The 26,529-nt window shown below is 36.3% G+C and overlaps 2 protein-coding genes across 4 annotated transcripts; both read left to right on the forward strand.

The window, feature by feature from the left end:
- The first annotated feature begins 4,782 nt into the window (after positions 1-4,782).
- sele (selectin E) lies at positions 4,783-11,201 on the forward strand. The gene is made up of 15 exons (XM_069194087.1): positions 4,783-4,918; positions 5,290-5,368; positions 5,491-5,877; positions 6,011-6,115; positions 6,229-6,414; positions 6,808-6,993; positions 7,100-7,285; positions 7,529-7,714; positions 8,130-8,315; positions 8,949-9,134; positions 9,550-9,735; positions 9,861-9,971; positions 10,307-10,328; positions 10,436-10,509; positions 10,627-11,201. Exons 1-14 carry the CDS (start codon positions 4,916-4,918, stop codon positions 10,491-10,493), a joined length of 2,067 nt encoding a protein of 688 aa, XP_069050188.1. The 5' UTR covers positions 4,783-4,915; the 3' UTR covers positions 10,494-10,509; positions 10,627-11,201.
- Positions 11,202-16,048: 4,847 nt separating this feature from the next.
- LOC138241180 (E-selectin-like) lies at positions 16,049-23,724 on the forward strand. Of its 3 annotated transcripts, none has more exons than XM_069194089.1 (10): positions 16,049-16,137; positions 16,440-16,521; positions 17,117-17,506; positions 18,466-18,570; positions 19,149-19,334; positions 20,007-20,192; positions 20,777-20,962; positions 21,198-21,287; positions 21,625-21,646; positions 22,112-23,724. In XM_069194089.1, exons 2-10 carry the CDS (start codon positions 16,446-16,448, stop codon positions 22,194-22,196), a joined length of 1,326 nt encoding a protein of 441 aa, XP_069050190.1. In that variant the 5' UTR covers positions 16,049-16,137; positions 16,440-16,445; the 3' UTR covers positions 22,197-23,724. The 3 variants fall into 3 exon arrangements, with proteins under 3 accessions (XP_069050190.1, XP_069050189.1, XP_069050191.1); XM_069194088.1 differs by having other exon boundaries at positions 16,443-16,521; XM_069194090.1 differs by lacking the exon at positions 16,049-16,137 and having other exon boundaries at positions 16,462-16,547.
- The last annotated feature ends 2,805 nt before the right edge of the window (positions 23,725-26,529 follow it).

A 26,529-nucleotide genomic window follows, 5' to 3' on the forward strand; every position in this document is an offset into this window, starting at 1 on the left:
ACACCATCCTATGTTTTTAGGGTGCTTAAAAACGCTTAGGTTCTTGAAAACGTAGAAGCTTCCTGTAAAAATACATTATGTTGAGTCTTTCATCTGTGGTTTGAGACCTTCCTGTGCTTTCTCTAAAGTTTTTCGGTACCTTAACTGTGCTTTGTTGGTGTGTTTTCTAAAAGGAAGCACCTAGAGACAATGCTCACCTTCAAATGTTGCCTCATTTAATAAAAAATAATAATAATTTGCTGATTGACTGGCAAACCATTGTCTGATCAAGGTGTATATGCAGTGCAGGCCCCAGGCAGAAGCTGTGTTAACAGCTAGCTTCTCCCCCTGCAGACATTTCCTGAGTCGGGAAAATCCAAAATGTGAATGACTAATTAATCCAAACGTTTATTTTGGCGATTTAGAAGAGAACAATGGACAAATGACCGTGCAGATAAAGTGAAATGATTTCAGCTGGAATTAACAGTAACTAGCTAGGCTGTACTTTTAGAATGGCAACAGTGTGACTAACACCCTCACGTCTTTATTATTTCCTTTGTGGAAATCAGAACTTGAAACGTTTCTGAAGCTCCACTGAGGCACAACCACTGTATTTAAACCCACTCGATGCTAAAATTAGTCATATCTGCGCTGCGAAAGAAAGTAGGAAAGAGTTGTTTACATCTTTCAATGGGTCTGTTTGGTGGGACTTGCTGACAGGCAGTAAAGTCATGTCAGCCATTGCCTTAACAGCGTTTACCATGGCACATTTACTGAAGGAGTCTTGCATGTGACACTTCACTAACATTTTGCACCAGGAGTGCAATAGTGCACTATTGTAAACGTGTCTATATGGTGTTTCCATGGTCAAATATAGTAAAGTACAGCGAAGTCTTAATCCTGAGTAAGCATAGTCCCTACTTATTGTAGTCTCTGGGTTGGCTGAATTGTGGTTGTTCTATGGGGCTCTTAGAATCCATTCATAGACTACCCTTATATGTTTTGCTCTGTATTGGTCCCAAGAATTTACGAGATTTGTATGTTTTCCATTTGATTTTGTTTTTCAATTAGTTTATAGTGCATTTGTAGCTCTTAATTTAAAGAAAGAAAGTTCTCTACCTTGTTTCAAACCTAGTCTCCCTTGTGCCACTTTTGTTTGTTGACCATGTGAATTTAGATCTTTCTGGCATTTGACAATGTATAAAAAACATCTAATTTATTTTCAAATATTTTTTCTCACTTATATTCTTTCAGAGCAGAAGGTATAATTCCATCTTTATTCCATTCCTATTTATTTCCACTTCATTCCATAGCTGTTTCATCTCTATCTCAGCTTTATTTCATCTTTATTTTCCATCATCACTTAATGATTAAACACACTGATCAGGTTAAGTCTTACTTATTGTGTCACTTTTGTGAGTTTGTCAGCCGAGATGACATAAACCTTAACTCTGATTAACCGGAACAGTGTGAATACAATTTAGATGTATTGTAATAAATTCTTTGGAACATAATATTTTTTGATTAATGGATTTTTAAATACAACTACAGTACACTGAAGTCTTATCTTTCAAGAAAGCGAAATGGGATGTTTGTTATCATCGCTGTGAAATTGAAAGAATTGTTTCCTGTATCTTCTCCTTTGTTTGATGGACTCCTTCGTTTTGATGTGTTCAGCATTCTGTTATTTGAAAGAATTTTTTTTCCTTCACCCACTGGGATAAACCGGATTTAAAACAAGGTGTCATTTCTTGGGCTGACTATTTTTATAATTGTTTTTTAATCAAAACTTTAGCGGTGAAGCGTGTGACAGTATTAAGCATTTTTACTTTGGCTCGCATGCAAAAAGCTCTCTGGATTTCCTATTTACATGAGGTGCTTTCCCAGTACAAAGTTATATCGGTAAATCACTTATCCTTCTCGTCTTCAGACATTATAATATAATTATACTGCACATTAAGAGTTTCACAGGCTTCCTTTCTCAATTTCCAAGGGTTTCACCTAAGCCTTGGCTCTGCATCAAGATGATAACACACAGTTTGATACAGTTGAAGGTGCATATTAATGTCCAATTTTTAAAAAGAGAATGTGTTGAGTTAGTGGCATAAAATATACTTATTGTACTAAATATTTTTTACTATACAAATATTGAAGATTTTGCTTATAGCTATGTATAGAGTAATTTGAAGTGTGTTCCAGGAAATATATGTAGAGACTTTCAGCCCAGCAGACGTAGTGGAATTTCTCCAATATTGTGTTGTAGGAAAGGCGCCAGTTTGGTTGTATAAACTTTGTCTGGTCATTTCCTTTCCTGTAATGAGCAGTGAGATTACTGGATTAAACTCCCTTCTGACATCTGTCTAAAAATATTACTTGGTTATGACATCTTCACAACTGAAATATATATATGAAATATATATATATAATTTTCAATACTAGAACACTGATATTGATTGTGGGGTAACGTGTGTGGTGATTGAGTTACGATCCCTTTTTATTATGCACAGTTATCCTGAATGGGAGTGACATCTCCAGTTCTTGGCTCTATTAGAATCCATAAAGGAGAATTAACGTTCCACCGAAAGCACAATCAGTAATCAAACACAATCGAGTAATTAAACAGTTTCAAAATTGATTGCATCTTGATTTTAATTGATTGCAAAATTGATTGAATCCATCTGGATTTTCAAGTCATTGTAGTATTCGTAATGTATTCTAATACACTGTTTTTAATATTCTAAATTGCATTTATCTAATTGTGGTCTTATTTTTAGTTTAGGGAAACAACTGGGAAATACAATACACCTGCGTATTACAAAGCGCCACATCTTTTCCCACTACTAGCCTATTACCTCTTCTCTGGGATAAACTCCCTCTATCCCCAAAGTGGGACCTTAGAATTGCCAGTAGATACCAGTATTTAGGGTTGGGGTTTGCAAGGCTCTGATGGTGTCTACCGCCCTGATCTGGCCACACCTCTGCTGTTCCACCAGCATGTTTTTATATATATCTAAATAATGCTGTAAATGTCAGATTTAAAAGAATAATCTGGTTAATGTGTGCTAGCTGCTTCGCTAGCTGCTACATGGTGGTCCTTCCCTAATTATTTTTTCCATGCCCCAGAATTCCTGAATGCAAACCTGCATACGAACAGAGGGGTATCTAAATTCTCAGTCACAATGTATTGCTTCATTAACGTGAATAAAGTCCTTTCATTCCGTTTTTCAGCTCATAATTTGAAGGGGAAAACGGTTGTGAAAGTCAAGAAAAAGTCAAGAAAAAGTTCTGCAAACACTCACTGTAAAACTTGTTTGGTCCACCTTCAACAAAGACTAACAGTGGAGACAGATTAATGATCTGCATCAAGTCACGCCATCATTTTCTACTTAATACACTCTTTAACAAAATGTCCTCTTTTTAGTTTATTCTGTGCTTGTTTGGGTATTATACACCTTCTTGTCCAAGTAGCAAAGAGTCAGGAGAAATTATTGAAGAATCATTATATAATATTCTAGAATCCACAGCTGAAGATGAATACCATAGGGTCTCAGCATCTGCAAATTGAACATTCACAGATTTGCTTATTGATGTTTCAGTTTTGTTGACCGGGTCTTGGATAGACGAAGAGCAGAGCGGGGTGAAACCAAGCAGAAAGTTAAGTGCAGCATTCAAATTAGTGGCACAACAGACCAGGATCATGAGACGAATCTAGCTGATGAGTGAGCCCCATCCCTGCCTCTTGTCCAGGTACCCACTATCTAGCATCTGCATCTCTACATCACCTTGTTTTTGTATATTAACAAATGCTCATAGTTCTTTGGCCATGGCATCATGCATTACAGGCTGGAGACTACTTTACAAGCTTACTGACAGTTTTATTTTCATTACAATAGGGCGTGCTCATCACAGAGTAGGGAAATGTCTGGGAGTGAAAGTGCAGGCGTCCACATTCATGGTTACTATAGGTTTGTGATTACTGTGGCTGTTTTAATTGATCAATGTTATTTTAATTTACTTGAATCCAATGCATTAGTACTTTAATTATCATAAAAGGCACATTATGTGAAGGTATAGGGGTGGACTAGTTTATATGCAAATTTGGGAACGGCTCACTGCACTGAGTGCTTGCAAATGTCGAGACCCTCCTGTAGAAAAAGATTAACAGATTCTAGTTTCAATCTATTTAGTTTAAAGTGGCAAACCTCACAAAGGTCCATGGAGATATGGAACCACTCTGCTCCTTTTAAGGGAACTGACTTCACATTGGGAAAAAAGGTCTGGTCTGCTACTACTTTACAATTCTCAGCAGTCATTGGACCATGCGCAGACTCATTTTCACTAGTTTGAAAAAATGTGTCTTTATAAGGACACAACATTTCCCAATAGTTTGGAAAGGCACTGTATAGCATATGCAAAAGAGATATACAAATAAATTGGGCTAAGACCGCTACACTATTTTTACTTGTATATTCACTTCATTAGTTAGCATGAAGAAATAATATCTTTAGCTCAAGACAATTTTTCTCTAAAATTATTTGCTATTTACTTATTTATCTATCTGTCAAAAAGGAAATCACATGAGCTCTCCTGGGATTATTATGATAAGAAAACTGCTAAACAGGGTTTCCTGAACAGAACTTGAGTGCATTTCCTTGTCTTCTGCAACTAGTCTTCTAAATGAACACTTCTGCTCAGTGCTAGATAACAATGCCTTTGTAAAGAATCCAAGCAGAGGGAAAACAATTTCCTGTGAGGGAAATTCCAAAGCTGACCATTACAGCATCACAGAAAATTCTGGGAAACAGTGGAAATTGCTGTCAACATACCATATATATACCTGCAGCATGTCAGTGAAGAACACTAGCTGATTTTCTATTAAGACACGAAAAGATCAATTCTGCAACGCTGATCCACCAAACAGACCTTCCAGTTTACCATGGTAAGCAAAAGGGAAAGGCAATTATGTGAAAAATGCATTTGCATTTCTTACTACTAATTCATTTTCCCATCGATTTCTTCTCTCTTATTAAGTTTTTATGTTAAAATTAGGATTTATATTTTTACACAGGGAAGCTTTTCTAGTTCTGATTTTAGCTTATGAAGCTAGCAGTAACATGTATTATTAGATTTTAAATATTATTTTATTAGACTTTATCAAAATAAAGTAATTAAAAAGAAAGGCTCACTATGTCTACATTTTAATTCACACAAATTAAAGCACGAACCTACTTCAAAACAGTTGATTATTAAGAGCAGTTTTCACATTTTTTACGGAATGTCATTAAATGGTTACTTTTTATTTTTCTACAGGATTTTCTTACTGGGAAACAGCAGTTTGAGACCCCCAAGGGTTTTACTACCTTGTTCTTTTTGAGCTTAATATGTCATGGTAAGAAAATGTTTACCCTAAAAATGGGTAAATTTTTTAAAGATCCACTTCTCTATTATGTACCTTGATAATCACTGTGCCACTTGTTTTTCTTCAAACTGTCATGCTGTTTTTGTTTTTAGAGCTCTCCATCTGGGGATGTGTTGATAGCTGGTCCTACAACTACTCCAGTGAAGTTTTGGATTGGAACAGTGCCAGGGAATGGTGCCAAACGCATTACACCGATATGGTTGCCATCCAGAATAAGGCAGAAATTGAATACTTGAATGAAGTTCTGCCAAAGCAAAATAAATATTACTGGATCGGGATTCGGAAAAGAGAGGGAGTTTGGACCTGGGTTGGAACCAACAAGACACTTACCACAGAAGCTGAGAACTGGGCCAAAGGAGAACCCAACAATAAGAAGACTGCCGAGGACTGTGTGGAAATCTACATCAAAAGAGAGAAAGATGAGGGGAAATGGAATGATGAAGACTGCAAACGGCGCAAAACTGCTTTGTGCTATACAGGTATGTTGAAACTGAAGTCGGCCTGAGCAGTGCCATTCAAACAGAAGTGAAGGTCTGCATTGCTCGTGTGTGACTAAAGCAAATACACTGAAATGAGACTTAAGGAAACTAAACTGTTTTCATTGTTTTCTAGCATCATGCCAGCCCTTTTCATGTGCCAATGGGGAATGCATTGAAACAATAAATAACCACACCTGCAAATGCTATGATGGATTCTATGGAGAAAAATGCGAACATGGTAGGTGTTGAATTTTGATTGTGATGTTGTGTTGTGTTTCTTGCAACGCTCTTTCAAAAGTCCCGTGAATAATATCAATAATGTTCCTGCTTTCAAAAATTCTGTTCTTTCAGCTGTTGCCTGTGACAGCGTGCAGAGTCCCAGCAATGGGTTTATCAATTGCTCCCATCCTTTTGGAAATTTCTTCTATAAATCAACTTGTGAATTTGGCTGTGAAAATGGATATAGACCAAACGCTACCACAACTATCCACTGCACTGCTTCCAAGCAGTGGTCCTCAGATCCACCCGTCTGTGAAGGTATGTCTCCGTGAATATTCATTTTACATTCTTAATAAAGGGGCTGTATTTTTTAAGAGGTTAGCTTCACAATCTTGATGTTATCCCTCCTGCCTGCCAACCTGCGCCGTACAGACTGTTTTCTTTCAATAACAATGGTGCTGAAATAAATTAATATAAATTTGAGTGGGAAGTATGTAATTTACAAATATTGCTGTCAGTTTTCTCAACAATATGGATATTTTGATACTGATATATTGATTTACTTTCCTATAATTAATGTTTGCTTAAATTTATGACGTGACAGAACAGTAAAATCATTGATCATTCATCAGAGCGAATGATAATCCCCATTTTTCTGCACAATAAATGCCTATGCCCCATTTATTAAATCATCTTGCTCTTGTTTTTCAGCTGTTCAATGTGGTGCACTAGTGATCCCTTCAAAGGGCTCGATGAATTGTGTGCATCCTCTGGGCAATTTCAGCTTTGGGAGTGCTTGTGAATTTGCCTGTGAGAAAGGCTACAGGCTCACTAGCTCAGACACACGTGCCTGCACAGCATCTGGACAATGGAATGACAGTCAACCACAATGTGAAGGTATCTCACTTTGACAAGTTTTTTGTTTTTTCAATTTCCCGAAAACAAAAACAGAATGTCATGGCTTCACATTGTTGCATCGTAACCTTGTCTCTTATCATTACAGCTGTGCAGTGCAGCAGACTGGAAGAGCCCAGCAACGGCAATATGACCTGCTCTCACCCGAACGGGGAGTTCAGCTACAGCTCCCTCTGCCAGTTCAGCTGTGCGGAGGGGTTCGTGTTAAAGGGATCCCCCACGATCATGTGTACTGCATCCACACAATGGACAGCAGAGGCCCCGCGCTGTGAAGGTAATGATCCAAATTGCTTTAATCAAACCATAACTAGAGTTGAGAAAACTGTATGCATATGCTATTCTTTAAACATGACCCCTCATTCTTCTGCTCATTAACTAAAACTGCAAACATAATATTTCAGGCTCAAAGGGAAGTGATTGATTGACAAAGGATTAATAAAGCAATGAGCATTTTGAGTTGTGAACTATATGGTCAGCACATAAATAACTATGTTCTCTCTCATACTTTCTCTGTCAGCTATTAAATGTGCAGCTCCAGGGACAGTGGCTCATGGAGCTGTTGTGTGCAGTGATCCTGCTGACAGTCTGGGCTACAACTCGTCCTGTCAGTTCAGCTGTGATCCAGGATTTGTTCTGGAAGGGGCTGACAGCCTACAGTGTACAAGCCCTGGACAGTGGACTGCACAGCCACCTGTGTGCACAGGTAGAAAACCACACATCTGATTTGCTTGTTGGGCTGAGAGAATCAAGACAATCTCCACTGTTTCTTTAGAGAAGAAAAGAAAATATATTGGCCAAAATGTGTTTCTATTTGAACAGAACAACTATAAAAATCCAAACTAATATAACGAGCAAAAATGATGAATACAAAAATATTCATTAGTATTATGCTCTTGCATAATTAATTTTAATACGTTTTATATATTATCTGGGTAACATTAATAACAGATTTTAGAGCTACAGAATGCTTTTCTTCACTTACATCTACTTAACATAACTGCTTTGTGAAATGGCACTTAAATTGACATTTAATTTTCCCGAAGTTGGAAAATCGAACAAAATGGAAAATAAATATTGACTGAAGCTTTAATACACCCATCTCTCTGTTTTCGTTACAGCTGTAAGATGTGACCCACTGCCTGAGCAGGAAAGCATATTTACGAACTGTTCGCACCCCCAGGCGGAGTTTGCTTACATGTCCGTTTGCCTCTTTCACTGCCGCGACGAGCAGGTTATTAACGGCTCTGCAATGCTGAAATGTGAAGCATCAGGCAAATGGACAGGAGAAATGCCCTCATGTCATGGTACATATTTTAAAAAGTCCACATATATACCTATTGTTAATTTCTGCACATACTGTATATGTTTTAATGTTAGAGAACAATTCCACTTTTTGTGTTCCACACCCCATTTTAGGTCAGCGTAAGTATTGAGTCAAATTAACTTAAAGTAAATTAACGTAGTATAAAACTTAGTATTTGGTTGCAAATCCTTTGCACAAAATCTCTGCATCAAGCCTGTGACCCACTGACACTCTTGGTTAGTTCTACTGAAATGTTTGACCAAGCGTCTGCTGCAGCTGTTTTCACTTGCTGTTTGTTCTGGGGAGGTTTCTGACTTCAGTCTGCTTTTTAGCAAGTGAAACGCTCGATTGGATTTAAATCGGGACATTCACTTGGTTAATCTAAGACTTTCCACTTTTTTCCCTCTGATGAACTCCTTGGTTATGTTGTGTGGTGGTGTGTTTTGAGTCATTGTCTTGTTGCATGATGGAGCACCTGGTCAATGAGTCTGGAGGCATTTTCTTGTAAGGCATTTCTGGCTCAAAGGGAAGTGATTGATTGACAAAGGATTAATAAAGCAATGAGCATTTTGAGTTGTGAACTATATGGTCAGCACATAAATAACTATGTTCTCTCTCATACTTTCTCTGTCAGCTATTAAATGTGCAGCTCCAGGGACAGTGGCTCATGGAGCTGTTGTGTGCAGTGATCCTGTTGACAGTCTGGGCTACAACTCGTCCTGTCAGTTCAGCTGTGATCCAGGATTTGTTCTGGAAGGGGCTGACAGCCTACAGTGTACAAGCCCTGGACAGTGGACTGCACAGCCACCTGTGTGCACAGGTAGAAAACCACACATCTGATTTGCTTGTTGGGCTGAGAGAATCAAGACAATCTCCACTGTTTCTTTAGAGAAGAAAAGAAAAAATATTGGCCAAAATGTGTTTCTATTTGAACAAAACAACTATAAAAATCCAAACTAATATAACGAGCAAAAATGATGAATACAAAAATATTCATTAGTATTATGCTCTTGCATAATTAATTTTAATCAGTTTTATATATTATCTGGCTAACAGTAATAACAGATTTTAGAGCTACGGAATGCTTTTCTTCACTTACATCTACTTAACATATCTGCTTTGTGAAATGGCACTTAAATTGACATTTCATTTTCCCGAAGTTGGAAAATCGAACAAAATGGAAAATAAATATTGACTGAAGCTTTAATACACCCATCTCTCTGTTTTCGTTACAGCTGTAAGATGTGACCCACTGCCTGAGCAGGAAAGCATATTTACTAACTGTTCGCACCCCCAGGCGGAGTTTGCTTACATGTCCGTTTGCCTCTTTCACTGCCGTGACGAGCAGGTTATTAACGGCTCTGCAATGCTGAAATGTGAAGCATCAGGCAACTGGACAGGAGAAATGCCCTCATGTCATGGTACATATTTTAAAAAGTCAACATACAGTATATACCTATTGTTAACTTTCAGAATGTTTGGCAACTAAAGGAATTTCAATCCCAGAAGTTTGACTGACACTAACCAAGACCCTTTTTGCTCACAGAACAGCCTCAGTCACTGCACATCTATACAGCTATAAGCGTGGCTGGATCTGTTTCTGCACTGAGTGGGCTGTCACTGGCTGCCTGGATTGTGAAGCGCCTAAGGAGGAAAGGTAAACATAGCAATCATTTTCAAAAACCACTTCAAACCACTGGCAATATTAGAGCCAGGTCTGATGAATGTGAGAGGAATTCATTGTTCCCAATCCAGGACAATGAATTGTTTTGTAAACGTATTTAACATTCATGCAACTAAAATTAGGCCAATTGCTGATTTACAATGAAAATAGGTCATCCAGTCATTAAGCAGTTTAATTACACAGTTTATTATAACTTCATATACTGTATAAAAAGTACTAGATATAAAAACATTGGTTTTAATGGTTATTGCCATTTTGCAGATGCTGTTTAAAAGGTTCTAACAAACTTTGTTTTTGTTCCTTTTCAGCCCAACAGCTTGAATTAAACAGGTAAGATCAACTCTAATTATTGATCCTTTCTGACATCTGTGTTTGCAACTTTTTAGTTACAGTTGTGTTCCATGTAAATGATGTTGTATCTAATTTGTGTTTTGCAGCAGCACAGAAGAGCCCCATCCTCAGACGTACAAAAACAGCAATGACAGCTTGATTTAGACTTATTATAAGTCAGGTAAATATACACAGTTTCTAACTATTAGATATTTGTACAATAGGCAGACAAAATCTTAATATAGAAAACGTCCAGCTCTTGTGAAATATTTTCTATAAACATCTCTGTATTTTTCAGGATTTGGAAAACATCGAATGTAAGACAACGGCGCCATCTGCGAAACTGCTTAAATGGATGCACTGGTTTTTAAGACTGGTGTTGTGTTGTATTGTTCAGGAGTGTTTCTACTGACAAGAGTTCTTTTTTCTTAAAGAAAATCCAAACTGTAAAATGTGAACTGGGGATATACTGTAGTGTTAATAATCTCATACTTGAGACTTTCACTATAAGAGTGAAATAACATTTTTTTTCTTCCCCAAGGGAGGTGTGAAATAAAACAGGTTAGTTCTTGAAAGCTGTTCAGTCTGTATAGTAATAAGCTGCCAGCAAATGATTTGAGACAGTTATACTGCAAAGGCAGACATAAACCCAATTAATGGGTCACTACAAATTTCTGAACTTTGTTACTGGCGTACAGAGATCAGACTTGGAAAAAATGTTGTAACAAATGGAATGTTGTAAATATGTAAAGATATATGTTCATAATAAATTTAAATGGTATCCCATATATTTGAAAACTACTTTTTAGAAGACTGACTGTACTTGTTATTTATGTCATTTTGTATTTAAATAAATGTTTTTTGACCTTGTTACCCATTGTGACTTTAATGGTGCTTGCATTAAATACATTTCTTGTTTTTTACTGAATATAGAAAATGTTGCTTGGAATTTGGTATTGAATCCTGTTCTTCAATCTATTAATGGTGATAATCTATTTACACAGTTATATATAATATGTATACAGTACATGTATACAGAAAGAGAGTGAAAGATCTCAAAATCGAACACCAGAAATATATATTCATGAATTGACAGAAAGAAACAATTGAAAAATATTGCAATTTAGATTCTTGAACTTAATTATTCATACTTGAGTATATTGCAGCTTACACTGTTGAACTTGAGTATTTATACTTGAGCATTGTGGATTTATTGATTTACTCTTGACTGTCAGGGAGTGTGAAGAGTCTATGTATTTAAAGTGTCATCCATAAGTATTGGGACAGTGAAGTTAAAATTGCTATTTTTGCTATTTACTCAAGCAATTCGGATTTGAGATGAAAAGATGAATATGAGGCAAAAGCACAGAATGTTACCTTCTATTTCTGGGAATTTCTGCACATACTGTATATGTTTTAATGTTAGAGAACAATTCCACTTTTTGTGTTCCACACCCCATTTTAGGTCAGCGTAAGTATTGAGTCAAATTAACTTAAAGTAAATTAACGTAGTATAAAACTTAGTATTTGGTTGCAAATCCTTTGCACAAAATCTCTGCATCAAGCCTGTGACCCACTGACACTCTTGGTTAGTTCCACTGAAATGTTTGACCAAGCATCTGCTGCAGCTGTTTTCACTTGCTGTTTGTTCTGGGGAGGTTTCTGACTTCTGACTGGCTTTTTAGCAAGTGAAACGCTCGATTGGATTTAAATCGGGACATTCACTTGGTTAATCTAAGACTTTCCACTTTTTTCCCTCTGATGAACTCCTTGGTTATGTTGTGTGGTGGTGTGTTTTGGGTCATTGTCTTGTTGCATGATGGAGCACCTGGTCAATGAGTCTGGAGGCATTTTCTTGTAGACAGGCTGACAAAATGTTTCAGTACACTTCTGCTTCTATAAATCATTAGTTACATTATCAATAAAGATGAGTGAGCCAGTTCCAAGCCCACAGGTGAAGTGCTGTGCTTTGGATCTGTAGTTTGATCCTTTCTCCACACTTACATCTTGCCATTACTTCGGTAGAGGTTTATCTTTATTTCATCTGTCCATAACATTGTGTTCCAGAACACTACTGTCTCATGTCTGTACGTTTTAGCAAGTTGCAATCTGGCCTTCCTATTACTGGTGCTAATGGGAGGTTTGCATCTTGTGGTGTAGCCTTTATAATTCTAGCTTTTGCTAACAGTAGATTGAGTTACCTTCACCCCTGCCCTGGGGAGGTTGTTGGTGATTTCAGCGACAATTGTTTTAGAGTTTTTCTTCACGGCTCCGATATTTTTTTTATCATCAACTGCAGTTGTTTTCCTTGGCCAACATGGTCTTTACGGAGTGCTAAGTACTCCAGTGGTTTCTTTCTTTTTCAAGATATTCCAGATTGTTGATTTTGCTATGCCCAGTTTCTGTGCTGTGGTTCTGACTGAATTTGTCTTTTCTTTCATAAACAGTTCTCTAGTCTTCATGTTGGTTTAGGCTGACTGACTTCAAAGACAGACAAGAAAAGGAAGAGCAAAGGCTACACATTACTACACATTCACAGCTCTTATATACATGCACAATCAAGCCAAGAGGAAACACCTGTCTCATAAGAAACGCCTGACAGCCAATGATCCCAATACTTACAATGTATGCTCACCTGCAATGGGGGGAATTAACACAAAATGTGATATTCTTCTAAAACAGGTACAACACATAAGCACAGAAATACCAAGAAATAAAAGATAACATTCTGTGCTTTTTCCTCATATTAACCTTTTCATCCCCAATATTGTATAAGTACAGTGTACAGCAAAAATAGAAATTTTGACTTCACTGTCAAAATACTTATTGAGGCCATCATACACTGAAAATGTTGTCTTTCTAGACCAATTAGACTACTTGTGGTGTTCCTTGTAAGCTGCAATGGTTTAATCAAAATATTATTCATTTTGGAACTTGTAGATTTAGAATGGTAATACTTAAGTTTTAGACATCTGTTACAAATGTCCACGAACAGCTTAGTAATATGTTATCAAACGTTGTCTAAATAGATATAAAACATTAGTAGATTGATTACAAATCTTCCTTTGATGTAGGGGTGTGATCAATAACTTAATTGTCTCGGTTAAAACAAGTGTAAGTGTGTAATCTATGACACAAATGAATGCTTTAGAACGTTATTCCAAAAAGCATGTGAATTAATGTGAATTCCTCGGTAATAAATAACTGATATTAGACTCATTATACTGGCAAAACAACACATTTAGTCTCCATGATGTCTTGCAATGGACCAGTGTCTTATCCAGATGACAGTCATGTGCTTTCTAGTCCACTTAACTCTCCCGAAACCAGGACAAGTTCTAGCCCAATGACCCACTGTGGTTCTGGTCTTTATCTAACCAGTCTATGATGTTCTAAGTGTTAATTTGTGATAATAAAGAACTAATATACACCTTAAAAGTTAAATTACAGACTACACTCTCGTTTTTGAGGAAGCGTGAGACTCTTTCAGTTGTTCATTTTCTGTTCAGCATTTCAATAGCTACTATTTGGCAAAGGTCAAAATGCAGAATAACATCCTGAAAGGAAGCTTGTACAGAACTATTAATTATAGGTATGTTCCAGTCTGGCAGATGTATAACTGCAAATGTTTGGAAAACATTTTGTACTGTGTTCCATTCCATTGTTCCTCTCCTTTTCAACTGTTTCAGCAAAATACAATGTCAGAGATCACATCTCCTCATCCAGTTTCCTCTAAAAAATGTCTTCTTCCTCCATTACAGTAGTTTGATATAAGCACAAACTGAGAAATGTTGAATTTGTTTGATTTCCTTTCATTTAGTGTGAGGTAAAGGTCCTTTGACAATGTCTGGAAAGGTAATTTGTCTGATGAAGCAGAGGTGTCTAGGGAACTGAACCACTAGGGTTATGCATGAAAACTTTCTGCCACCCCTCACGTCCATCCATTGTCACGCCCACAACTAACCAGATTCCAACGCGGAAACATACTCACTCTCATTGCACTCCAGCCCTGAGCGCTTCTAGCAAACCACATCGTTCTGACCCATCAACCAACCACAGGACTTCACTAATCACCACACTTTCCACCTCCCGTAATACTTAAACCTGCGTTACCCTCTGTTCACTGATCGGTATCGGTCTCTCCTTTAGGAACTCCTTACCTCTCCCTCTTGTCTAAGTTAGTTCTCTAGACTTTTCGGAATTGAACTTCAGATTTAGTCTTCGACCACGTCTACAGCCTAGCCCCTTTCGGATACTAGACTTCTTAGTCTTCTCCTCCTACCTTTTACCTGCTCATCTTCAACAACTAAGACACCGCATAGGGGCTAACTACTCAGTTGGCCTGCTGGCTTGTGATATCCCTCTTCTAAATGCTTCGTCTAATACCGGGTTGCCAGAGAACTATCCCAGCCCAGCTATTAACAGGCGCAAAGCAGGATACACTGTGGACAGGACGCCAATCCATTGTAGGACAAACACACACTTACACCAGGTCCAAATTTCCCAGAAGCCATTTATCCTACCAGTAGGTCTTCGGACTGTGGGAGGAAACCGGAGCACACAGATGAAAACCAAACGATCACAGGAGGAGAACATATAATTTCCACACAGATAACACCCCAGAAATTGAACCCAGTTCCCCAGCCACCCCACATCACTTACAATTAGATATTAATCCAATGAGAAATGAGAGGTGCTGACTAGATAGCACTAGGTATCACACTGAGCTTTCAACTCCATTAGCATCTACTTCTCCCTCATTAAGTAATGCAACATTGGGGGGACTTTTTAACATAAGTCCTTAGGTAGAAAATTTAAGGGTAGTGTGACTGTGCGGGATGGGTGAGGGGGTATGTCTGGATGTGGGAATGACATTTTCAATTTTGTATTTGATTGTGCCTGACAGTACATAGTTCTTGCAGTTCTGAAATGGCAGTTATGCTGAGTGCTATGCAGGTCATTGAAGTAATATGTAACTTAATAAAGCTTATTAATAATCTCCTGGCACACAAATCCCTAACAGTCCTGGAGAACTGGATCCCTATAGTGTTATATTTCAGTATCATATTTTAGACACAAAAATTCATTAATAATCTATTAAATATCAAAATCATCATGACAGTCAAATTAACAGAGATACCGTATTAATAATCCAGGGCTTAACAAAACTAATGAACAAATAATATATTTGTCTCTGTGTACATCATTCACACTCACAGATCCCCCCGGACCTAGAATAAGTAAGAGGAAGCCACATCACTATAAGTGAAGAGTTCTGAAACAGTGACAGTCTGTCGCTGGATCACAGGGATGATACAAGACTCCAGCAGGAAAATTCTAAGAAATCAATAACAGTTTGTCCAGTTCAAGAACAAATACAATAATAAAAATGACCATTAATTCATGGTTAATGTATGTCCTGGATGTAAATAAAATGCAAACTTATAATAGTCCTGTTTTATTCAAGTTTTACTTTTTTGTCAAGTAAACTAAATGTACAGTGTCTGTGTTGTAACAGTTCAGGTTGGCCAAGAGATTAACATCCTTGCTCTTTCTATGTGCACCATTCAAATTTCAAAAGAAAACAAATATAGCATAATTCTTCTAAAAAATGCATTTATATGCAAATGCATATAATTCAGAAAGGAAACGGGAGTGAACATTTTGTTAGACGTATATATATACTCACAACTGGTCATTTTATTCATTTTGGCAACACTGACAAGCCTCACATTTCTGAGGCTGAGAACAGGAAAAGAATACAATTAAAGAGGAATGTTCAGTGACATTACATGAAAAAAGAACACAGGTAAGTTATTTGTAGCACTCTTAAAATAAACCTTGATGCTTTATGCACCAGAATGTCATTAAATTATATATGTTTATAATGTTTTCATAGTATCATATTGAACTGTACTTCTTGCAAGGCTTCTCAGAAAACCATTACAAATAAAACAACATTTCATCCTTGGAAATTTAGCTTGGAATGTTATTCCTTCGCCTGACTATTATACATCTAGACAAATACTGCCAGATACCTCTGAGGATGCCTTCAGACTTACTGGAATGCTTACATTAATTTTAACTCAAGGCTCTTCTTTTCCATTTAAGCAGAAAATGCACAGAAGAAAAATTCCTTCCAAGCCAGTGTTCCAGATGATGAGTTTGAAGTGGCTTCTCATCCTGAATTGTGGTACAGAATAATATCTCAATAAGATTGTGAGCATAGAATAATTGCACATATTTATAGCACATATTTATAATTATATAATTATAGTTATATATAATTCTATATTTACGGTCTCCAGTAATAGACGATAAATTATTTTCATAGTTGACAAGGTGAGGCTACCTTTCCTGATTTTCTAATTTTTCAGAAAATGACCTGAAAATGTCTTTACTTAGGGAAATAGTTCATCAGTGTTTTTCTCCTTTTTTAACTGGCATTCTCTAAAACTATGATTAATTTTTAAAATCTTTATTAAAGAATTTCATTATAGAAAAGGCAAAACTATGGAAGGTAAAAAATCTATACACATTTATTAAAACCATTGTTTCTTGTTTTGTGCAAGACCTTAGTTATAATTTCTTTAAACCAGAAAGTAACAACTTTTCTGCTGTGTAGAAAAACTTCAATGAAAGAAATACGGAAAACGGGGAATTATCTATGGGACCTTACTTTGATTAAACTGATACAGAAAACATATGGAATCCTCTACATGGCTTTAGACTTTGATCACTTGTTTTAACTTCTCTTCACGTTTTGTAAATGTTATTATTTCCTTCAGAACTCTCAATGTTTGCCGGTGCAGTAGGATGGACCTACCACTCGTCTGAAAACATTATGAACTGGACAGTTGCTAGAAATTGGTGCAAAACAGAGTACACCGACATGGTTGCAATTCAAAACCAAGAAGAAAACCTATACCTTAATCAGACCTTGGACAAACGCCCAAACTATTATTGGCTTGGGATACGGAAACTTAATGACACCTGGACATGGGTTGGAACTCAGAAAACACTTATTAATGAGTTTTCCAACTGGGCTTCTAATGAGCCCAATAACAGGCAGGGGGAGGGAGAGGACTGTGTGGAAATTTACATTAAAAGAGAATCTGATGGTGGGAAATGGAATGATGATCCTTGTTCAAATTCAAAGTTTGCACTGTGCTATAAAGGTAAGCAATATAGAATGGACAATTAATTGGGAAAAAGGCTTAAAACTTTAACAACTTATTTTAAGTTGTTCTATACTTAACTTAGATTCCTAAGACTATGCATTGTCTTTTTCAGTTATGGAACTGGTACCAATATTTCTTTTAAATATGCAAGTTTAACCTCACCTGATAACAAAAAGATCTAGCCTGTGAAATACATCAATACAGAGTTTGATATTTGTGTCAATCTGACCTGGTTACCATTGTAAAGAACTGTTGTCACTGCAATGCCAGAAATCAGGGGTAACATAAGTTCTCTGACAACAATAATATGAAAAACTCCCGAATGTATTATACCTTCAGCCTCTTTACCAAATGGAAATCAATTATTCGCATTGCATTTTTGTAATTACAATTTGACCGTGTGTGCAGTAAATCTAGCTGTAGCTGTAGTAAAGCACTTGTGCACCTTCAAAAGTCATGCAATTTAGAAAAACTTTACCAGACGTTACTTTTCAACCCAGGAGCCAGCAGAAGTGGTTGGGTCGACATTATTCATTGTGATGTCAAACAAACACAGAATGTTACAGTTAATTTCAGAAGCATTGAACACATGATCAAGGCACATTGTGCCTTCCAAATCCCTGTCAGTCTTCATTGTATTTTGTCATAGATTTAAAGTTTGAAAAATCTTTCCTCTGCATATTTAATATGTCCGCACAGCTAGGAACAATATTTTACGCTAGGTGCTTTGATAAAAGCTGAACTCCCTTAAAGCAGTACACCTTGTTCCACATCTGCCATATTGGCAACATTGACTTCTACTTTTGCTGAATGCCTGTAATTTGCTGCAGCTAGGAATTTGAAATGTACTTTTGCAAAAGCTCAGTATGACATTCCATTAAGCCAGCTGGAGTACAATAGAAGAATGAGTATGCTTGTCAATAAATGTGAACCCTGTATATTCTGATCTTTTACAGCTCACTGTAATAATGAGACATGCAACTCTCGGAGTGAATGCAGAGAAACTATTAACAATTATACATGTATTTGCAAAGAAGGATTTATTGGACCCCAGTGTCAAGGTGAGAGCTAAAACCATTTTTTTAACATACAATACTTAACTCATATGCCTGTGCAACATTCACATTTTAAAATAATTTCACAATAGTTCATATTTTAAACCAATGTATCACTGTCCAATCTGTCTGAGACAGTCAATTGTCAATTAACAGCTAATTAATAAACTGTCAGTAACAAAATTAACAAAAGTCATTTCTCACCTGGGACCTCATATAATCAGCATTAAGATTAAGATATTTTATACTTTATTAAGATTAAACTGCAGCAGATATAACTGGGCAGAAACAGACCCTAGACTATAAACAGAGCAATAGTATGGTTTCACTTTGTCCAATTAAAGTTAAAACAACAATAAACCTATTTGGAAATTGCACTAATACAATTCTTACTTCAGAAACTATGTATTCACCATATTACTCACTTACTAACTCTACCACTAAGCTGAAAATCAATTAAACCCTTTGTACTAGACAGCTTTTTAAGAAACACTTTACTTCAGTATTTCAGTATGCGTTACTTCACTTTCAAGACAAATGTTGCTATTTGTTGTGATAAAAACTATAATTAATGGGCTTTACAGCTGTGCAGTGTGGAGCCCTGACGAAGCCAGTCCACGGATATATCAACTGTTCAGGGCCCTATGGGAGCAACAGTTTCAATTCAACATGTCAGTTTCATTGTCTTGATGGCTTCTCTTTAAATGGGTCAAACACTATTACATGCACTTCATCAGGAAACTGGACAGGAGCAGCACCAACATGCCAAGGTATGAACTTGCTAGTTTCACTTACTTTCCTCCTTTTCTTTCAAATTTTGACCACACTTCAACTTGACTTGCCTTCTATGCTCAATGTCTTATACAACATTATGATTTGTGTGTAATCTCCCACTAACGAGCCTGGTATGACCTTTCAATACACCCAGAGCCTTCATGATGACAAAAATGCTGCCACATATCAATGGCTATTTTTATTCATGGATATTTTGAGTGAGGATATTCAAATGATTATAAAACTTCTGTTTTTAACTGTTTTTAAAACAGCTTTGACATTTTGCTCCGTGAAAGTTTTGAAATTTTGGGGTTTTCAAAAAGTCCAAAAGTCAAACCAAACCATTGAAATCAAACAAAAGAAGCTTGCAAACGCTAAAGTAACCTCTGATGACTATGGAAGTTCAGGTGGGGAGCTGCGTCAGCATGCATAGGCTCCAAAGCGAAAAGTAATAGGTTTATTCCATGCTGAAAGAGAAGAAAGAAAACACAATGTTTCTGCTGTGAAGCCTTCTTCAGGTTTCTTTCCAGGATGGAATAAACCTATTATGCGTTCCTTTGATGACTATGTACAGGAACAATTTTCTCATTTTCATCGCACAAAACATATTGGGAAGCTTAAACTCACTGCAGAAAGTTTAACATTTTGTGATAATGAGTTAATTTCAGCTGTGCAGTGTGGAGCCCTGTCTAAGCCAGCCCATGGACATATCGACTACTGCGAACCTTATGGGAACAACAGTGTCAATTCAACATGTCAGTTTCGTTGTCTTGATGGCTTCTCTTTAAACGGGTCAAAGAGTATAACATGTAGTTCTTCAGGGAAATGGACAGGAGAAGTCCCTGTCTGTAAAGGTATGACCCCAAAATATTTCTGGTTCAGATATCTTCCTCCGAAAGTTGTCCACATTGTGGTTAGTACACTGAACATCTTTAAGATAAACTGCTAATGTTACTTTTGTTATTCTCTGTTTAAATGCAGATGCAGAAACTATGTGTAAAAATGTTACTTTTTTCTTCATGATAATGGAAATGTAACAAAAGCGATCAACATTTAAATGTTGGAGCAATTTTCCCATTAAATAAATTGTAAAGATTATATTGTTGACATGGAAAACTCATAGTAAAACAGGATTTATAATTTCTTTTGTTTGAAGTATAAAGTTGTATTGATGTCAGAAAAGCATGGTTATGTCTCTTTATGTCTTACACTAATAAAACTATCAGTGAATATAAAGAAACGTTAAGAATATTGTACATAAACTTTGGTTTTTGAATGTTGTGTTTTGTTTGTTAACAGTTACACTATGAAGCCTCCAAGTTAAAATAAGCTACTTTAAATCAAGGAGTGATATTCTACAAAAACAACTGGAAGGTTAGGGGTGTAATGTTTGATGTGTTTGATGCATAGTGCAAGTTCCTTCCTTATTTTATTTCAGGTGTAGAATGTGAATTGCAGTCACATCCAGACAATGGAGTTATCCAGTGTTTAGGCCCCAATGGAAACCACAGTTTTAACTCAACTTGCGAATTTCACTGTATGGACGGTTTTCTATTACTCGGGCCAACTACAATTACGTGTGGTCCTTCAGGAATCTGGACAGGACGAAAACCAATATGTGCAGGTAAAACAAAAAAAGTTTCACTTTCTGTTATGCATACAATTACAGTGTCATCCTTTATGATCTACCTATATTAAATACCTTCTTTCCTTTAATTAACTACTTGTGCAGCCAGACTGATTTTCAATGGTGCCGATAGGAAATTAAGCATGAAAGAATGATGTTTTTAGAACTGTAATTTGCATGTTCAGTGAATATTAAATCCAATCATTCTCTCTGTTTTTTTTCAATCTTCCAGATTATGAGTATTTTATAATGGCTGTCATCGGGGCCAGTATTATTGCAAGTTCCTGTATCGTACTACTTCTGTTGACACACTGTAGAAAAAGTAAGCAATCCTGACACTCAATATTTCTGTACAATATATGTACAATCAGATTAGGGTAATGGTCAGTGTTAGGATTAAGGGTAGGGGTTGGGATCATTATGAATACTCAAGCAGTAGCTACTGTATGTTTTTTTTTTACTATGAATGTTGTCCTTATGAAGGTAGTATGTGAGTTTTAATTTCATGTAGGCAGATTTAACAAATTTGGGGAAACTGTTCATGATTTTAAAATCTGTATTTTCTCTTCTCCAACACGTTTAGTATAAAACAATATGACTGCATGCATAATACAGAGTAAAACAAAATGTGTCTTATATCTTTTCACTCTTTTTTTCAGGAAAGAAGCATCTTCAGAAAAGGTATGTTTGCTAATATTTTGTTTTAACAACAGTGAAATATTCAATCTGCATTTTCATTGGCCACTAATAAATACGATCTGTAAAGCAAGCTAAGAACAAGACCTAGCAAAAAATAATAATTTGTTTATTTGAGTTTAGCGTCTCATCCTGAGTCACCTTTACAGCAGATGGCCATATGCAGACAGCAAAGGCTGTCAAATGGTTTCAGTATGACACAGGGTTTTTACATGGCTTTTCAGCACCCCCAAGGGTTCTAATCTAATTTGTCTGTGACTCTAATGTATTACATGTAATTTGAAGTGCACTGTTTTTATACAATTTAAAACTTTTTATGTTCTTTATGTACAGACAAAGCCTTTTGTTTTTCTCAAAGCACTTGAGAAATTGAGTTGCTTTAAGAAGGTAAGGATTCACTTTCCTGCTGAAAAACAACATTCAAATGTGGACTGTTCTTTTTTTTTTTAGGATGATTGGTGCTAGTGCTGAAGAAGTTGAAGTTCCTGAGGAGAAACATAAACTGAAAGAAATCTTTGACAGACCTGCAGCATAACCTACACAAATTTCAGATAGATCTCATCTAAAGAAACTTCCGGACCAGAGCTGCCCGTGTTTGAGTATTGACAAATATCTTGTTGTGTAAGGTACAAAGCCAGGGCAAGGGTGTGGTGTTCACAAAGCTCAGGAACATCTGTTACCACAGGAAGTTTCTGGCACAGACACTTTCACATCCCATTAGACATTGAGATAATGGCCTGCTGCATTGATACTAAGATCTAACCGAATTTCACTTGCGTTGAGATGTCAGGTTTCACAACACAGGGGGATTAAGTCAGCAGAATTTCACTTTAACTGTTTATCAAATAATGACAAATAAAGAATAACGTAAGATAGGTTAGGGCTTTGTAGAACAAGCAATTGTATTTTGTAAGAAATCTGTGGAATAGATTGCTAAAAGAGCAACATGTTGAAACCAATGTCAGACATCCTTACTGTTGATAATGCTTGACTGCATTGCTGAAGCCCATTTGTAATAAAGTACTGGAGTAGAAAGCTTTTTTTTACAATTGAATTAGCCTAATTCAGTTCACTTTGTATTTGAGTGGATTCATGTATTACTCCTATGAGAAAAAGGCTTTCTTCAACACAGTTGTGGTAAATTGTAGTAAATAATAATAAAACATGCTTTATTAGACTTGTGAATGGCAGCTTTATAAAGAACTCAACATTTTTTGCTTATTAGTAATGAATGCTATATGTAGTTTTATTACTGCTTTAAGTAGTACTTTCTATGACTTGCTGTTGTTAAACAAGGGTAAAAGAAGACTTTTGTAGATTTGTACAACATCACTGGAAGAATTAAACCAACCCTTTTCATGCAGTCAAGGATAACAATGCTATAATTTCTCTTTTCATTTAAATATGTTTTAATATCACATTGTAATTATTGCAATGTACTACAGTAAATATAATTGCCAACAAAAACATGCCTTTCTATGGCAAAATATGTCTGAGCACCTGTATCTTTAAATTATGACTGTAAAATATTTGATCATGACATTACGAGTGACAAATAAACAAATCACTAAGAATCATCTGTTCATGGCACTCGATAGTTACAAAATATTGTATTCTATTTCTGAAGCTATTTTCTATACTATAAAAAACCTTTACAGTAAATAATTGAAATTGTTTTTCTTAGAGCTTTGTGATTAGACACATTATATTGTTTATAGTGCAAAAATAAAGGTATAGCCATTGCTAAAATAAAGACATATGAAAAGCTACAAATAAGAGGAGGCCATTCAACACACATCTTGTTCGGTGGTTAGTATTTCAGCCGAAGATCTCAACCTGCTGTTTTTAGATGGAGACCATGTTTTCAACTTCAACACCATGACTGGATATCTTCCGTGAGACTATTTACTACTACTACTACTACTACTACTACTACTTTCACTTAGTTTTCATGTGTGTTCACTTGTGTCCTGTAGTTTGTTGTTCACTGTAGATTCTGAAAAGAAAATCCATTGTGTTGAATATGTCAGTGACTCTCAGTCATTAAAACAAAATAAACTGTAGGGTCTGGCTCATTTGTGCTTCCCAGTCTAGGTTTAAAATAAGCTCTCGACTGTTATACTAATAGTTAAATAACAGGAATTCAGGTTTCATTGTTAAAGAATTAAAGAAAAATTAAAGACAAATACATACAAAAAAAATATTATTCAGAAGAATGTAATTAAGCTTACCAGTAAAAGTAGGCCATTCACCCCATCCATTCTATTGTGGGTTTTGGACTACAACATTGTTTAATGATCATACTGTACTTGACTTTTAAGCACACAACAGTGGAAAGATCCTTGATCATAATAAAGGTTAGAAATTACTTTTCCCTTCCTAAAACAATTCAGTGTTTTTTGTATTATTACTATTACCATTATATAAACATAAACCAGTCCCAATTATTTTAAATGACTTAAACAATGTGAAAAGTATAACAATCTGTTTATATAATGACTATAAGAGTCTAAAAGCACTACAAAAAACTACAACCATTTCACAAATCATGACTCTAGTTGTAGTCCTTTGCTCTAACAAGAAAACCATGGATTTGTACAGTACAGGAACCTTTCCCAGAAACTTCATTTGATCCTTAACACTAGCTGTCCCACCTAGAGAATGTAAATTAAGGGTGCATTTGAGGAGAATGAATCTGATCTTCATGAAAAAGCTTTGTGTTCCTGCAGCTCAGTAGCAGCTCCTTTTGTTGAGATGAACATTTGCACCACGGTTAGCAATGCTGGACAACATAATATAGAAACAGAGACATCTGTAGGTAAAAAAACAACAGTGGTAAAATCAACCAAAATGAATATATTAATATACAAATCTAATACTAAAACAATTTTAAAAATACACTATTATTTTATGATACAATTGGTCACCTTGTATTTTTTTAACTGCTTTGAGTGTTCTCTTAATTAATATACGGATTGTTGCCATCGTAAATAAACATGGGAAATGTTCCTGTGCACTCCGTGTATTTGATAATACTGAAACTGTCAAAAAGAGCTTTGTGTGCAAGAAACATCATCACTAATCCATATTTCAAACTGATGGCTCATACATTACTTCAGACGGCAAAGGGACATTACATGGGACTTTATTTTTTAAACCCACAACAAACTTCAGCTTGGTAGTAACAACAACTAGTGATCCTAATTTTCTAAACAGTTTTCTTCTCCTGCCCGTGCCTCAGTTACCGTACGTTTCCAGGCAGATTCTTTCCATTTTAGATTTTGACTAATTTCGCGTGATAATAGGATTGTAAACCCATTTCAGCTGAATCATCTCCTTCGCTATCTGATTTAGTTATCTGTGGATTCACGCATTCACACAAATGCCAATATTACCTAAACAGTAAACCTGAATAGGCTGGGTAATGTACATTCACCCTTTAGCTCCCTCAGCACCCTTCCTGAACAGCTCATATTGCATCACACAGGAAAAAACCCTTGTTGCAGATAACAAAGACCCTGGTGACTTGGCAGCTTACAGTGCATGTTTCACTGCAACTATTCTCTTGCATCGAGAAAAGTCCTGAAAGATTTCTTTCTCATATTTCACGCTTCAGGCTTCAAAGTGATGAAAGCCAAGTGTAATTTGCATTCAATCGACAGCTCTATAAATGTTTGACTGCCCTGTAAATCAAATTTTGCTCCATTTACATTTGAAATTGCTTGTGATCAAAGACCAGGCATCTTAACAACTTCATTTGGGGCGGTTATACTGGGATTCAAATCCAATACGTTTTGTGACAAAAACCTGGCTTCTGAATTAACGTGCTAGATCCGGGTATTTGAAAAATTTAAAATCTTCTGATGAACTGCTGCGCTGATTGAATTGGAATGGTTTTATCAATATTAAAGGCTTTGAAAAGTTTTCTTTTTTTACGCTTTTACATTTGTACACCTGCAACAGGCCCTAATCTTAAAAATTGGCTGTCATAAATTGCTCCTTCTCAGAAACCAATTAAGTAGTCCAATTAAATTTCAGGACAATTAACTCCAAACAGGTGTTATTCTAGAACCAACAGGAATGAATATACAGTAAAGCTTGTAAAATTTGGGTTCTTGTTTGTTCCAACATGGCTGCCTCATACATTTCTTTTTCTTTGTTGTTGACTTGTGGATGATGTATGCTGATACACGTACTGTATAACTGTTAACACTAACTTTTGCTATATAAAAAACATTCAGTCAATTAACTCCAAATACCAGTACCGATACCAGTAACATCTAACACACTGCTATTTCTGTATTCAGAAAAATGGCGACATGACAACCATTTTCTTCTTTTATCTTTGGAACTAAGCACAGTATTGATTGAATTCGAACTGGACAGAACAACTAAAGCTGTTACTAATTTGTCCACATGAACTGTTACGATTCTAAGCAAAATCAAGCTCCTTATTCAAACTGCTCTTGTTCAAGGACTGTTTAGCCAATTAACTACAAAATTGGTAGGAATCAAGTGGGTACAGGTGACCTGTCACAAAATGGGAGTCTTGTACAACCCATAACAGCCACCTGACAACAGTTGTTTTACAAAAGCCAAACTGCCATTATCTTGGGAACCATTGCATGGATTGACTAGAAACTTATCAGGATTCATCACACCCAGAGATGCTTCAGAACTTCACCTCCCAGGATGCTTTAGACCCAAACAAGCTAATCGCCTGCTTGACAAAACGTGCTGTTCTTCAAAACCTGTTAGTCCTATTACATCCATAGCTGTCACTCCAGTGTCAAGGTGTAAAATGAAAGTGGGGACTCCTGTTTAAACCATCCACTGTTTTGTTCTCAGACTCTGAACCACTACACTGA

Source organism: Lepisosteus oculatus, chromosome 9 (genome assembly GCF_040954835.1).
Source record: "Lepisosteus oculatus isolate fLepOcu1 chromosome 9, fLepOcu1.hap2, whole genome shotgun sequence".
NCBI classification, from domain to species: Eukaryota; Metazoa; Chordata; class Actinopteri; order Semionotiformes; family Lepisosteidae; genus Lepisosteus; species Lepisosteus oculatus.